The sequence below is a fragment of the Callospermophilus lateralis genome, chromosome 8 (assembly GCF_048772815.1).
Source record: "Callospermophilus lateralis isolate mCalLat2 chromosome 8, mCalLat2.hap1, whole genome shotgun sequence".
Taxonomy (NCBI): domain Eukaryota; kingdom Metazoa; phylum Chordata; class Mammalia; order Rodentia; family Sciuridae; genus Callospermophilus; species Callospermophilus lateralis.
Window position 1 is genome coordinate 91,596,745 of NC_135312.1, and position 15,307 is coordinate 91,612,051.

Below are 15,307 nucleotides of genomic sequence, written 5' to 3' on the forward strand. Positions count from 1 at the left end.
GAAAACAAAATAAAAATGACTTCTTCCTGAAAAACATTAGTACTTATTTTTCCCCCTCTCATTTGAAGTTGAAGAAAATATAAAAAAAAATCTGCCTTGCACAGAGCTGTTGGCAAAGGTAATCAAGGTGTGCGCACAGCAAGACAAGGAGCTGAGTCATTCAGAAGTTGACAGATGGAGAACAAAAGTAAGGGAGCTCAGAGGCCCAGGAATGTGCCCGCATCACAGACGATGTTAACATTTTTCAATTAAAGGGAGGATGAAAGTTCACAATGCTGATATCAAAACTGCTAGTTGATTTTATATAATGTTGAAGTCAAATATTTAAATTACATGTAAACAATGCTGTGTGAATCCCACAAGGTGGAAAGACTACAAGGAGAATATTAGGTAAGAAAACAAAAATAAATAAGAAAATAGAGGACCCCCCCCCCAAAAAAAAGAAGAAATAGTGTCAAAGAGGTTGTAAAACATGCAGAAAAGTGGAAAAATGTTTGATGTTTATTACTGTCAATTTGAGAATTAGATAAACAGAAAATGAACTGTTCTTAATTCTTTAAAAGGAAATAAAATACTCCGATGAAACATGAATTTCTCTTTAACTTTTTTAATATTAAAACTTTTCTCTGGAGTCTTAATTATAAAACATCTCTCTCCTTCATTAAGTTTTATAAAATTCCCTCTGATTTTTCTTTGTCTATGTGAATATATTAAACAGTTAATTATTACTATGACTTTCCTGGAATTTTTATTATTCTCTTTATCACAGCATGTTCCTGCATAAAAGGTTTCCTTTATTCATTGTATAATTTCTCTATTCGATGGAAAAAAGTGGAAAAGGGACAGTAAAAATTGAATTCCACATCTTTTGTCCCATTTCATCCACTTTTATACTTTTCTCAATTTTGAAAACCAGACTCTATATAATCATCATGAATAACAATGAGAAACATAAAATAATGTAGCAGACGACTTAGGCAGTTTATTAAAGCAAATTTATTGTTGCATAGACAACAGCAATTAGAACAAATTTTGTTCAGGAACACAATCCACATGTAAAAGTTATATTATCTATGGTTTAGAAATTGCTTATAGACTTATATACTGGTTGCATTCTTGTATCTCAGGCAAATATGTCATATTTGAACATCTTTTTGCACACGAAATGGCCATATTTTCCATTTGGTTAATCTGTTACTCTAAAAAAATTAGAGTCCTAAACTTGAATGTTAATAATATCTTCAAAAATAGTACTATGTTGTCTATAAAATGTGTATTTTCCTATCATCAAATATGAAAAAGAATATCATTTGAAGGTGTAGCAGAATACCACTTACATAGATCCCAAAGGTATTCATCACAAAACAACTAAAGTAACAAAAATATATTCAATATTATACTGATATCATAATTTAAATGGCCAAAACAAACTGAATTCTTCAAAACGCAGAAATTATGAGGGTGAACAATCACTTGAAATTTGGCTATCAATCTTTGGTGCTCTTTTGTCTTGAGAAATATGTGGCAGTCAATTACTTGTACTTTACATGCACTTTTTTTTGTAATTTTTTCATAATTTTCAATCGTAACTATTTTTCTCTTCAAACAAAATTAAAAAGCTTAATATATTTGAAGAATACTAAAACAGATAAACAGAAGCAGAGAGCAGGGGAGAGAGAGAAAACAAAATAAAACAACTCAATGGCACATGAGACCACAAGTTAAAAGCATGTTGTGGGATTAGACAAGATGGCAGATGAGAGAAAAGATGAAATTCCCAGCAGTTTCTTAGCACCTGTTTTAGTCAACTATTTCACTTCTGTGAGTAAAGGACCCAATCAGCACAATTGTATAGGGAGGAAAAGTTTATTTGTGGGCTCACAATTTCATAGGTTTTACTCCATGGACAGCTGGCTCCATTCCTAGGGTTCAATATGAGGCAAGACATCATGGTGGAAGAATGTGGAATAGGGAACCAGCTCACGTGGTGATCAGAAAGCAGAGAAATTTCCCCACTTGCCAGATACAAATATATACCCCAAAGCTGCACCCCAATTACCACCTCTTCTCCAGCCACACCCTACCACTTCAGTTACCACTCAGTTAATCCCTATGAGGGAATTAATTCACTGATTGGGTTAAGACTCAGAACCCAATCATTTCTTCTCTGAACCTTCTTGCATTGTCTCACACGTGAGCTTTTGGGGACACCTCACATCTAATCCTTTATGGTACCTCAAGTAAAAAGTGGAATGACTAATCCTCAGTGAAGTGAGTAACTAAAGGAACTCACAGAAATTCAATACTGGACAGCAAAAGAAAGCATAGAGACACAGAAAGTTGGAAACTTTGAACATAATAGATGAAATAATATGTTAGAGATGTGGCAGGTTGGCTGGCAGCAGTATAGCAGTCACAACTGCTGAAGAGCAGGCAATGAGAGAGTGGCTTTGGGAACCTGTAGGAGAGAGAGAGAGAGAGAGAGAGAGAGAGAGAGAGAGAGAGATCTTAGTGTACTTAGAGTCAGTATGGGAAGCTGTTGAGTGAAAGGCAACCAAAATCACTTGTCCCACAAGTGGACAGTCTTGTGGGAACAGGATCACTAGGAGTCAATTAAAATCTCAAGCAGAGGCAGAGATAGCAAATTCATAAAAGAGGTTTCCAGTGTATCCAGCAGTTGCCTATTATAGGCTGTATGGTGTGCTTGGACTAGTGTGACTAAAATAAATGCAAAGAAAATTGTGCTCAGGACATTCAGGCTAAGGATACTAAGGATAGAGATAGAGTTCCTTTATTGCTGGAATTCCATAAGAGCTATTGGAAAGATGCCAATAATGGCCACATAGGAGCATCTGTACTCCAAGACTAATACTGGGAAATTCTCATTCATAGCAGTGAATGTAAATCCTATGGAGTTTTTGACTCTGCACCTTAAAAGTGGAATTTATGAGAGGCAACTGAGACCCAGATGTCCATCAGAGATTTGTATCTCCCAAGAATCCAAGAGTGTGGATCAAGGCTCAAATACCTACTGACAGAGTTCCAACAGTCACCCGAAACCAAACACCAGCTACTGAAACTCTGCACCACCTCTGCTACAGGAACAAATAATTCTTTAGCACTCCTCCAACTATTCCACCATAAACTGAGAGATAGCATGCTGAGAGCTACTACAACTAACTTTAGCTCCTAACCACCATGACTGACAGCTAATTGAAGAACACAAAAATGTCAGATGTCATAGCCTCCAGTTCTTTGCCCAAGGGTTGCAGAGTAAAAAAAAATAAAAATATGAAGAATAAAAATCCAACTTTTTCTATAATTGTGATCATTACCTCAACTAAGATAAGCCCTTTATTTCTCATTAAGGATTTTCAGCTTTCTTTCCCCTGTGCAATACTCAACCTCAATTTTTACCTTTTTTAATTTATAAATTTTTTTCAAACATCATTTCATTATATTTTATAACTGTTTTACTTTCTTGTGTGTGTTCTCATTATGGGAATAGGTTAGGATATAACATATATATATATATAAATTTATGTCACGAGCTGTCTGTGGGCTGTGTGTGGACTTTGTCAGCCTTGTAGCCTAGTCAATAGGAACACCTGGTGTCTGGGAACTCCCAGTGGACATTTCCTATGTATAAGACTGCCCAGAAACATTGTGAATTCCTATTTTGCTCTTCCATGTCACACATAGCACCTGGGATAGGTGTGACCTGCCAAGATTCCAATCAACCTGCTGATTGTACATCACAAAGCAAGACTCCACCCTTGAAACCTTCCTGTCTTTGATTTACTCCCTTAAATAAACCACTGGAGCCATTTTCTTTTGTCTAGTTCCAGCTCTTGTGTGGACTGGATATATCAGGGGCTCTGTTTTTGAAAATATATTTCTGACTCTTTGTTTTTTTTTCTTCACTAATTACTCTAGACTCTAATTTCTCAGGTGGTTTACACCCTCCTTGGCAGGAAGAAGAACCCATTAATGAGATGCTGGCCATCACCCCATAAATTCATATATAAACAATAATATATATTCATAATATATATTATTGTTTCATTCTTCACTTGGTTTAACTTAGGTGGGGCATAATTATAAGTGAATTTGTGCTGTTTTGTTGTTACATTTGGTTGTTTGTTTGTACCTTGTGTTTTGTCTCTCTTATTGCCCCTACATCACTCTTTCTCCAAATAATAAGCAAATTTTATTGTTTCCTCTTCTTTTCTTTATTAATTTGTTATTTTTATTCCTACTTTATAACCATCATTTGCTACCTATCTCCTGCCTTTCCTTTGTTAACTTTTTTAATATTTCAAAATTTCTTTTGCTCCTACCCTATCTTCTCTTCATTAAGAAACTGCAATCCTGGAGATTGGAGATCTGGGGTAAAGCCTGCCCTCACACTGCAGCCTGGAGAATCAGAGAAAGGCCATATTCATCAAAAGAAACCATCAGAGAGCCTACAGAATGGGAGCAGATCTTTACCACAAGCACATCAGACAGAGCACTAATCTCTAGGATATATAAAACACTCAAAAATCCTAACACCAAAAACCCAAATAACCTAATCAGTAAAGGGGCCAAGGAACTGAACCAGCTCTTCTCAGAAGAGGTTATACAATCAGTCGACAAACATGAAAAAATGGTCAACATTTCTAGCAATTAGAGAAATGCAAACCAAAACTACTCTAAGATTTCATCTCACTCCAGTCAGAATTGCAGCTATCAAGAATACAAACAATAATAAGTGTTGGCGAGAATGTAGGGGAAAAGGCACACTCACACATTGCTGCCGGGACTGCAAACTGGTGCAGCCAATATGGAAAGCAGTATGGAGATTCCTTGGAAAACAGGGAATGGAACCACCATTTGACCCAGCTATTCCACTCCTTGATTTATTCCTAAAGGACTTAAAAACAGCATACTACAGGAATGATAGCTAAATTGTAAAACCATCCCTGATGCCCTTCAGTAGATGAATGGATAGGGAAACTTTGGTATATGTACACAATGGAACATTACTCAGCATTAAAAGAGAACAAAATCATGGCATTTGCAGTGCCTATATAGCACTGAGTGCCTATATTAAATAAATAGAGAAATCTCAAATACGCTTTCTCCACTTGAAAACCTCATAAAAATATGAACAAACTAATTCCAAAAACAGTATAGGACAGAAAATAATTAAGATTGAAACCAAAATGAATCAAATTGAGAATAACAAAAGTACATAAAAACAAAGCAAGTTGGTTCTTTGAGAAGATAAATAAGATTGATAAACCCTTAACCCAAGTAACCAACAGAAAGAAAAAACCCAAATCAACAAAATTATCAATGACAAAGGAGATATTACCACAGACACTTCTGAAATCCAGAGGATCATAGACACGATTTTGAAAATTTGTACTCCAATAAATTGGAAAATCTAAAAGACACTGACAAATTTGGGGGCACATATTATCTGTCCAAATTGAACCAGAAAAGATGTACAAAATCTAAATAGACAAGTATTCAGGTAATGAAATTAAAACAGCAATTAAAAGCCTTTCAAGAAAGAAAAGCCTAAAATATGAAGGATTCTCAGCTTAGTTCTACCAAACCTTAAAGAAAAACTAACACAGTTCTTTCTTGTTGTTGTTCTTTTTAAAAAATCATATATGACAGTGGGATGTATTTTGACATAACATACATACATGGAGTATAACTGCCCATTCTTGTGATTATACATGATGTGGAGTTACACTGGCCGCATGTTCATATATGAACATAGAAAAGTTATATCCAATTAATTCTACTGTCTTTCCCATTCCAATCCCCCTCTTCCCTCATTATCCTATGTTCAATCCAGGGAGCTTCTTCTCTTCCCTCCCTTCCACCTTTTGTGAGTCAGCATCAGCATATCAGAGAGAACATTTAGCCTTTGTTTTTTGGGGGATTGGCTTATTTCAACCACGATAGTCTCCAGTTTTATCCATTTACTGGTGAATGTCATAATTCCATTATTCTTTATGGCTGAACAATATTCCATCATGTATATGTACCACATTTTCTTTCTCCTTTTATCTTTTGCAGGACACCTGAGCTATTTCTCTAGCTTGGTTATTGTTAATTAAGCTGCTATGAACATACTGTTAAATAAATTTGGCTTCTGTTTTTCTACTTTTAATCCTAGCATCAGATTTTCATTGGTTTAAAAATAAAACTTTAAATTTATAAAGTATAAAAAATAGACAAAATAAAATCAAAACCAACAAATAAAGAGGATTTGGCAACACTACCTCTGAATATGATTTGCTTGATGATAGAAATGTAGTCTTCAGGCTCCTGCTCTGTTGAGATTTCCCATGGGCTTCCAGAGATATTTAATAATTTATATAGCTGACTTGAGCTCTTCATCCCACAAAGCAGAGTAACAACACTTTCTGGTGAATCAAGAACTTCTTCCAGAAACTGACGCTTCTTTGAAGTTAGGTCTTTAAGCAGGTCATTGGATAATATCAAAAGTTTACATTTATAAGAGTTTAAGCTTAGCAATTCCAAATGCTGAAGAGAGAAACTGTCTAAGCAATATAACAGGATTGCTTCTCTTTTCACAACATGGAAAAATACTTCTCTCAAGTACAAAGCCCATTCCTTAGCATCTTCTTCATATAGTATCATGATGTCTTTTGCATTTCCTAGAAACAGAGAAAATAACGTATTATCTTTTAAAAATGCTAATAGCAGTCTATATTTGATTTATTTTTATAATCTGCCAATGTATTCTTTAGGCAATATGCTAATGTGCTTGCCCCTGAGTTCAATCCCTGATACCACCCCCCCACCGCAAAACATATAGAATGTGGAAACTGATTTTGGGTAAACAAAATAAGAATATCACCCTTCACAGAATTTAGACTTTTTATAGAGCCAAAAGTTGAAATGTAATTTAAAAAGTGACCTCATTCTCTCAATATTTATTGTGTCATCATTTCTTCCTAAACAATAATAAATAAGCTAAAAAATATTTGGAATGAAGACATTTTTATCAGAAAAGTAACATTTCCATCAATTTTACTCAACAATAATTTTTCATTTGCAAGTAACATGAAGAGTATGATCTTATTTTTAATTAAAAATCATTCCCTTCTCTCTTTTCCAACTGGAACCACAGAGGGTGCCAAAGAGAAGGAAAAGGAGGTTCGTGCTATGTCAGAAACCCTTGGGAAAAAGCAAAAGTATTAAAGAAGTTTGCCCAAAATCTGCTTCAAAAGGCAAGGAGTAAGCTTATCTATGAAAAAGCCAAGCATTACCACAAGGGACATAGGCAGATGTACAGAGTGGAGATTTGAAAGGTTAGGGTAACAAGAACATCTGGCAACTTCTATGTACCTGCAGAACCCAAATTGGCATTGGTCATCAGAATCAACGATATCAATGGTGTGAACCCAAAGGTTCATTAGGTGTTACAACTTCTTTACCTTTGACAGATCTTCAATGGCACTTTGGTAAGCTCAATAAGAATTCAATTAACATGCCCAGGATTGTGGAATCATATGCTGCATGGGGGTACCCAAACCTGAAGTTGGTGACTGCACTAATCTATAAGCGTGTATATGGCAAAATCAATAAGAAACAAATTGCCTTGACAGAGGCATCATCTGAGGGGAGGATCTGATTCATGAGATCTACATTGTTAGAAGATGCTTCAAAGAAGCAAATAACTTCTGTGTCCCTTCAAATTATCTTCTCCAGGACATGGAATGAAGAAAAAGACCACCCATTTTGTAGATGGTGGAAATGCTGGTCATAGGGGGAGACCAGTTACACAGGCTTATTAGAAGGATGATCTAAGGTACTTTTGTAATCTTGTTAGTTAATAAAACAATACCTACTCTCAAAAATAAATAAATAAATAAATAGAAAGCATTTCCTGACTATCTACCCAAAGTAATTTCTAATTTCCTTAGTTGTTAGCAATGGTTGTTTATGAGGGTGATGTAAGATTAAGATAGATTCTCAAGAAAATTACACAGGTAGTCTTTTTCAATACCCTAAAGCCACTTTTACTGATGTTGAAAATTGAGCCTTCTTTATACATTTATATTTGATTTATACTTTGTCAATGATCTGTATCTGGATATTGTTTATATTTTTAATAATAAATGTGTATCATTTTGCAAAACAAAATGATCATCTTTAAATGTCAGTTTGTATGGTATCAAAAGGATGGAAAACAAGGTACTAAAAGTCTTGTAATCCACAATCCTGCTTTTCTCTGGGATTCAGGATGTGTGTTCAGCACAACGGAGGCAGGGCAGTGAGCAGCTAATGATCTTGAGAACTTTTAAATTGTTATTGAATTACTGATTTTATGTATTTTTTTGTCTTTTCTCATCCTATAAGTACTTATCCAAAGGCAAATTATCTTTCAATTTATTGATTCCTACTCATTCCTACCATAATTTTCTGAACAAATATTCAATAATTGTTTGAATATATTTTTATGTAAAACATTAGAAATAAACATCTGGCAAAAAATTGTGGAAGAATCATGTGCAAGTTGCGTGTGAATCATCGGTACAATTCTGTCACTGTGTAGTCTCTCAGTTTGGAGGATAAATAGTCACTTGTTGAACAAACACAGATATCATGTTATAATTCAGTATTTTTATGTTTGAGTAACAGTGGAGGAAAAGTTTTCTTTATATTAAATATAACCAGGATAAGCAGCTCCTCTATGGTTATAAAATCATCAGAGCAAAATTAAACCAGCAATAATAAAAATACTGAGCACACTTAAACTAGGTCTATATGTGTTTTATATATTCTACTTCATTTAAGCCTCAAAATTACCTACTAAGTAGATACTAATATATTTCCCATTTTACAGATGGGAAAACTGACATCCTTCTACAATCAGAATTCCAGAGAAGTCTGGCTGCTCCACTGCCTATAATTCTAACAGCCAAGGACAGGGTAACATTATTTAAAAGATTAAGATAGATTCTTTGTAGTGATATAGGTTAGACACTATTAAGCTGGTGGTGGGGTGATCTTAAGGTATGTAAAGTGTGGGAAGGTTATTGGGAGTCTGGTTTCCTGTCCAGGAAAAAGAGGAAGGAAAAGGACTGTACGCTGCACCTGAAGGGTATGGTTATCTAAGAATTCACAGAATTTGCTTCTTGACTCTAACACTCAAGTCAATAAAATATATAATAAGCTTTGAGGACATATTAAAGTACAGAATGAGCACTTCTATTACTGGGTTAGGTATTGCAATAGGCTAATAAATATAAGAAATCCATTCTAGAGACCATCACAAACTGCCTCCAAAATTTCTCAAGAAAATTACACAGGTAGTCTTTTTCAATACCCTAAAGCCACTTTTACTGATGTTGAAAATTGAGCCTTCTTTATACATTTGTATTTGATTTATACTTTGTCAATAATCTCTATCTGGAAATTTTCAAAAGCCTCAAGATTGTCATTGAATGCCATTCCTTTCTTCTCTATAAGTGAAATCATTTCAGTATATTCGTCTTCAATTTTCTGAATTACTATTTACTAATAATTCACATGCCGCTAAGCAGTTAATGTGTACTATCTCATTCATCCTCACAAATATATATGGAGTTGGTCTTGGTATCCTGAAATGTATTGGTGGTTACAGCAACCATCAGAGAAGTTAAGTAACTGTCACAGTCACAGAAGTAATCGTTGATCTTCATGCCCCCTTCCATTCTTTTCATATGAAACCGAGTCCAGTCAAGATACAAAAGTTTAATACATAAACACCCGTCCCACCATTTTTTGTTTCAGTCCTGGGGATTGATCCCAGGATCTCTATCAGTGGCCTGCATACCAACACTTTTTAAATTTTGAGACAGAGTCTTGTTAAATTGTCCAAGTTGGTCTCAAACTTGAAATCCTCCTGTTCCAGCCTCCCCAAAAATCTGGGATTACAGGTATGCACCACCATGCCTCGCCTAGGGGCCCTTTCACAGACATTGTTTTCTTTTACCTTGGCCTAGGAAATAGAAACTTGTACTTGAGTAATATCTAGCCTGTAGACCCACAAGTAGTTATATATGAATTTTCAAAAGTAGCCTGTAGACTTGTAGTGCACTTTGTTTTATGCACTGAAGTAAATTAAGTCTAAATCATCATTCTTCTCTTTTAAGGAAGGTTACTATCATTAAGACTCACCAACTTTTATAAATGGTGAAAGAAAACAATAAATAATGAACCTGAAACATAGAAATACAAAATCTTCATTCCTGGAAAGCTACAGTATGATATTACAGTATGATAAAAGTACATTGCTCTTGAAGATTCAATTACGCTCAGCAAATAAATTATTAAAATGTAGATCTTCAGTCCAGCAACATAAAGTAAATGATGGCATTATAGGATGGTTTTACAGGAACAGAATAGAGCAGTATTAATTTTTACATAGTTACCATAAAGTGTTCTTTGAGATTCAATAGTATCTTATGTATTTATCTAACAAAATATTACAATGAATTTTTTTACTTGAAGGGAATTTGTATTAATAATCTATGTTGATAAATGCTTTTACATAGAAAATAGATTATACCACACATCATTGTCAAAAGAATGAGGCTAAGCATAAACTAAGATCCTTCCTATTTTACATGCATAGCTTCAAATGGCAGATTTTCTTCTTCTTGAAAAAGATCCAATCTCATATCCAAGTTTTGATTGCATATAATGGGAAAAGATTGCATGAAGCATCTTTTCAATATTACATTTTTTCTACTGGTGACCAACATAGAGAAGAAGAAAAAGTAAAAAAATTATAACAAATAAGTTACAGTCATAATGGAATCTATAGTGACTACATGAACATTAATCTTGATAAAATCGCACACATATATCATTACTTAAATCACACAGTAAATATAGTTAAATTGGTTTTAGATCCCAAATTTGTAATATCATTTCTAGTATTAAGACAGAGAAACACACTTTAACTCACATTTCTCCAGGAAAGCTGATTAATTTCATTTATTCATAGTGACAAAAAGTGCCAAGCCCTTCTTGTATGCTCTGTATGTATCTGTGTAGTGGGTGCTGCTGATGCGGATCCCAAGTCTTCACGGACCACCAGCTATAACAACTTACCAAGCAGCTATCGAGGTCAGTTACCAAGCACACTATTCACATCTGCCCTCTGCTTAGCTGCCTTAGACTTCCTCTGATGCTGAGAGCTTCTTCAGCCTGTGCACCTGCCCAGCTGCTCAGAAATGCTGGGAACTGAATGCACTGAGGGGTGACAGGTGACTTCAACTAATGAGGAATTGAAGCAAATGGGTAAATGACTGACCTTCTCCATTCTGTCATGGAACAGGTTTGTTCTACAGGTAACAGTGGTCCCAATGATATGGCATTATAATTGCTCATTGCATTATTCTGCTTATGAATAAACTCATCACTGGCTTTTGTGAGTGAGGAATTGTCTCACAGTCCTCATTGGTGCATCATAGGCTTCCCTCTAAATAAAGTACCTAAACTCAAGTCCATTTCTCAGACTCTTTTCATTAGAATTCTCTGCACATGTCATTTAGTTTTTCCTTTCAAATATAGATAGCTGTAAAACATAATGTTGAGATTATGCTTTTTAGCCTTGGTGAGGAATGACCAGCAAAAATAATTTTTATATAAATTCAGGACTCTCCCTTTTCTCAGGACTCTCCCTTTTCTCGTTCTTTTTAAAATGCAACACTCCCAGGCCTTATAGGGCAATCAGGCCATCTAGCTCAGTACAACTCTCCTCCTGCCCTTCTAAGCCACTTACTAGTGAATCTGCCCACTTGCTAGCATGCTAACCCACTTACCAGAAACTCATTTAGCCTAAACTGTTCCAACTCTCCATGTTATGATATGATTATTTTAATAGAACTATAACTGAACCAAGAGCTCACTCTCCAGAATATAGACCAGTCAAATCCCTTTTCTTCTCCATATTTCTTTGGGTGCTGTCATTGTTATTTAAACACTCATTCAAAAACAGTGGAACCAACCGATATGCCCTTCAATGGATGAATGGATAAAGAAACTGTGGTACAGATACACAATGGAATATTACTCAGCATTAAAAGAGAATAAAATTATGGCATTTGCAGGTAAATTGATGCAGTTGGAGAATATCATGCTAAGTGAAGTAAGCCAACCCCAAAACCCCAGGGGAAAATGTTTTCTCTGATAAATGGATACTAATTCATAATGGGGGGGCATGGGATGAATGGAAGGACTTTGGATGGAGCAAAGGGGAGGGGGGTAAAGGGGTAGGAAAGATGATGGAATGAGATGGACATCATTACCCTAGGTACATGTATGATTGCATGAATGATGTGACTCTACTTCATATACAACCAGAGAAGTAAAAAATTCTGCTCCATACAATGAATCGAAGAGCTTTCTACTGTCATGTGTAACTGACTAGACCTAATAAACAAAACAGTGTAGTGGAATATTGAGGCTGCAGCTGGTATTAATTGTTAATAGACTATTTAAAAAAATTATAAACATAAGAGACTCTAATCTGTGTGGAGGTTTACATGTTTCAACTTACCTAGTGCATGTTTGAGAAATTCTATTCCTGCAATATCCATATCATTCCTTTTACTGCTATTACTGTACAGATTATGGATTCTAAAAAAACAGATTATAAAACAGCTTATTATTTTATGCTTTAAGAAAAGAATACCGTGATAAACTACAATAAACTACAAATTTTAAGATGAATTCTAATTTTAAAGAATTTAAATAGCTCATGCCTATAATCCCAGAGGCTAGGGAGGCTGAGGCAGGAGAGTGATGAGTTCAAAGCCAGCCTCAACAAAATCGAGGCACTAAGCAACTCAGTGAGACCCTGTCTCTAAATAAAATACAAAATGGGGCTGGGAATATGGCTCAGTGGTCGAGTCCTCTTGAGTTCAATTGCCAGTACCCTCCACCAAAATAAATAAATAGCAAAACTAAACAAAAACAGAAACACAGTCAGAATCAAATTTAATAGGACCACTATTTCACACAGTGTTAAGTACTTCTCATTTCACCCACTCACCCTAAGAGTGCTGTCCTCAGGGCCTGGTTACTTTCTGTGATCTCTCCAGATTGCTCCTGCCCTATAGATTACAGTACACAGGCTCCATGGCTTCCCCCACAGAAAGCAATACAGTGAGCGTGAGAAGAAGGAATGGTGGGGGCGATTTCTTGGCCTTCCCACTCACTCCCTTGTTCTGGTTTTGGCAGTGTCTCCTTTCTTGTGTGGCCCCTTCTCTGAAGCTTTTCCTCTGTGCTCCGGTTTTCATGCAGCCCCAGTCACCACCTTCTCTCCTCTTCCCTCAGGAGCCTAATAAAGGATTCCTACTGTTGTTAATCTGAGTGCTTCATTATCCCTCCTTGGATTCTCCAGCCCTGCATATCTCAATAAATAATCCTTTTATTATATTTTTCAGTTAACATCTTTAATGGTGCCATCTGTTTTCTGTCAGGATCCTGATAAATAGAGGTCCAAAGAGTGCCCAAAGGAAACAGGCTCTCCCAGATGGATTTTGGAACTGGGTTGCTCTTGTAATAGTGGAGTATACAAGGAACCCCTTGCCAGGGAAAACTGGTACACCAGCAACTTATGGCATGGGGAGGCACCATAAGGATTTAGATTTTCACTAGTGATTATTTGGGATGGGGTGCCAGTGGAGGGAAGTTTTAGGAAATTAAATGACAGTGGAATTTAGTTAGTATGTGCAAAAGGGCTTACAGAAATGTGGATGCGAGGGAGGAGTATGGCTGCCCAGACAGTCTAGACAGGATGTGCATGCAGAAAGAAAGCAACTACTAACCCTTCTAGGATTCCTAAAACTTTTGTAAGAGCACTGTTTAGACAAGTGGGGAATCCTAAGACTTGAGACCAGAAGATCGAGGCAGAGATAAGAATGGGAACTTTGAAATTCCAAATGCCCTTGAATCCTTCTTTAATAGAGGAAATCAGCATTTCCCTATAAAATCAACAAACAGACCAAAAAACCAGAAACAAAAACAAATGTTTTCAAAAACTTCTCTTGAGATAATTGCCTCACCCCTGAGGTCAACTCTTCTCAGTACCTTTGAGAGCCTACAACCAATGACTAAAATTAAATCCCACAAGGGAAAGGACGAGCATTATACATAAACTATTTCATATTCAGAAACTGTTCCTGGATCTTGCCAATGTGTGCCATCATGAGTCTGAGGAGTATGTACAGAATGAATTTTAAGGGTTATGAGACTGAAGAAGGCAAGGCAAAAAGTTGAATCTGACTGAACTTATCAACATGATGGTGTTCTTACAGGATTCATGATTTAATGTGCTATCTCAAAATGTACGGAGTGGCATTAGAATAGTTAACTAAAACTTGGATTCCTTGTGGCTTACGGTCATGCAGTTGCAATGCCAGAACTTCCTTGCTAGGAACTGGCTTGCAAACTATCCCTAAAAAACCAGATAGCAAATACTTAAGGCTTTGTGGACTACGTAGACTGTCTTCCTCTTTCTCTCCCTCTCCTTTTTCCTCCTTCCCTACCTCCTACTCCTCTTTCCTCTACTTCTTCTTTTAAAACACTCTAAAAGTATAAAAACCATTCTTAGCTCACAAGGGCACCCAAACAGGACACTGGCTGATTTTGTCTTTGGTCATATTTTGCTGACCTGCTCTCTGAAGTGTTTTGACATTCCCTTCACTAAGAATTAAGAAACTTTTTCCTCGAAAGCACTGTGTGTGTTGTCTGTCCTCTGCAGCAGGGAGACCATGAAGAGGATTAAACCTTTGAATGGAACTTTGGACATCAATGGGGAATAATGAAGTCTGGATTGGAGGATTACAAATGTTAGCACTTAATCCTTAGAATCAAAAGAGTTTTTTACTTTATGGATGGTGGTAGTAATTGATCTGGGATACTTAGAATGAAATATGTGTAGACTGTATAGGGTCTATTTCATTTTTGTAAACACAGGAATTCTAGATCTGAGTGTAGAAACTGACTTGAATTGTTATATTGGAAATTAGTTCAATAGTTTAAATAGTTTATAGGTTCAAAGACTTTGGCTGAAGGGAGGTCAGGTCTTTTTTGGCAAAGTATTTTCTATGCTGCGAAACGTGGATACCATATACATTCTCTAAGTCTTCCATACACTGACTGGCATTCACATATGGACTAGAAAAAAAATACCCAGGAGTGTCCTGTAGTGATAACTAGTTAATGATCACATCTGACACAAATTTCTGAAGACTAAAAATGCAACCACAGAGAATAC

The 15,307-nt window shown here is 35.9% G+C and overlaps 1 protein-coding gene and 1 pseudogene across 1 annotated transcript in view; one reads left to right on the top strand and one right to left on the bottom strand.

The window, feature by feature from the left end:
* Positions 1–15,307, bottom strand: part of Bank1 (B cell scaffold protein with ankyrin repeats 1) — a 281,934-nt gene that overhangs the window by 240,043 nt on the left and 26,584 nt on the right. The window contains exon 2 of the mRNA XM_076864747.2: positions 6,285–6,683. Coding sequence (XP_076720862.2) covers positions 6,285–6,683 — 399 coding nt within the window. The remainder of the gene's footprint in view (positions 1–6,284; positions 6,684–15,307) is intronic.
* LOC143406395 (large ribosomal subunit protein uL30 pseudogene) lies at positions 7,093–7,839 on the top strand (annotated as a pseudogene).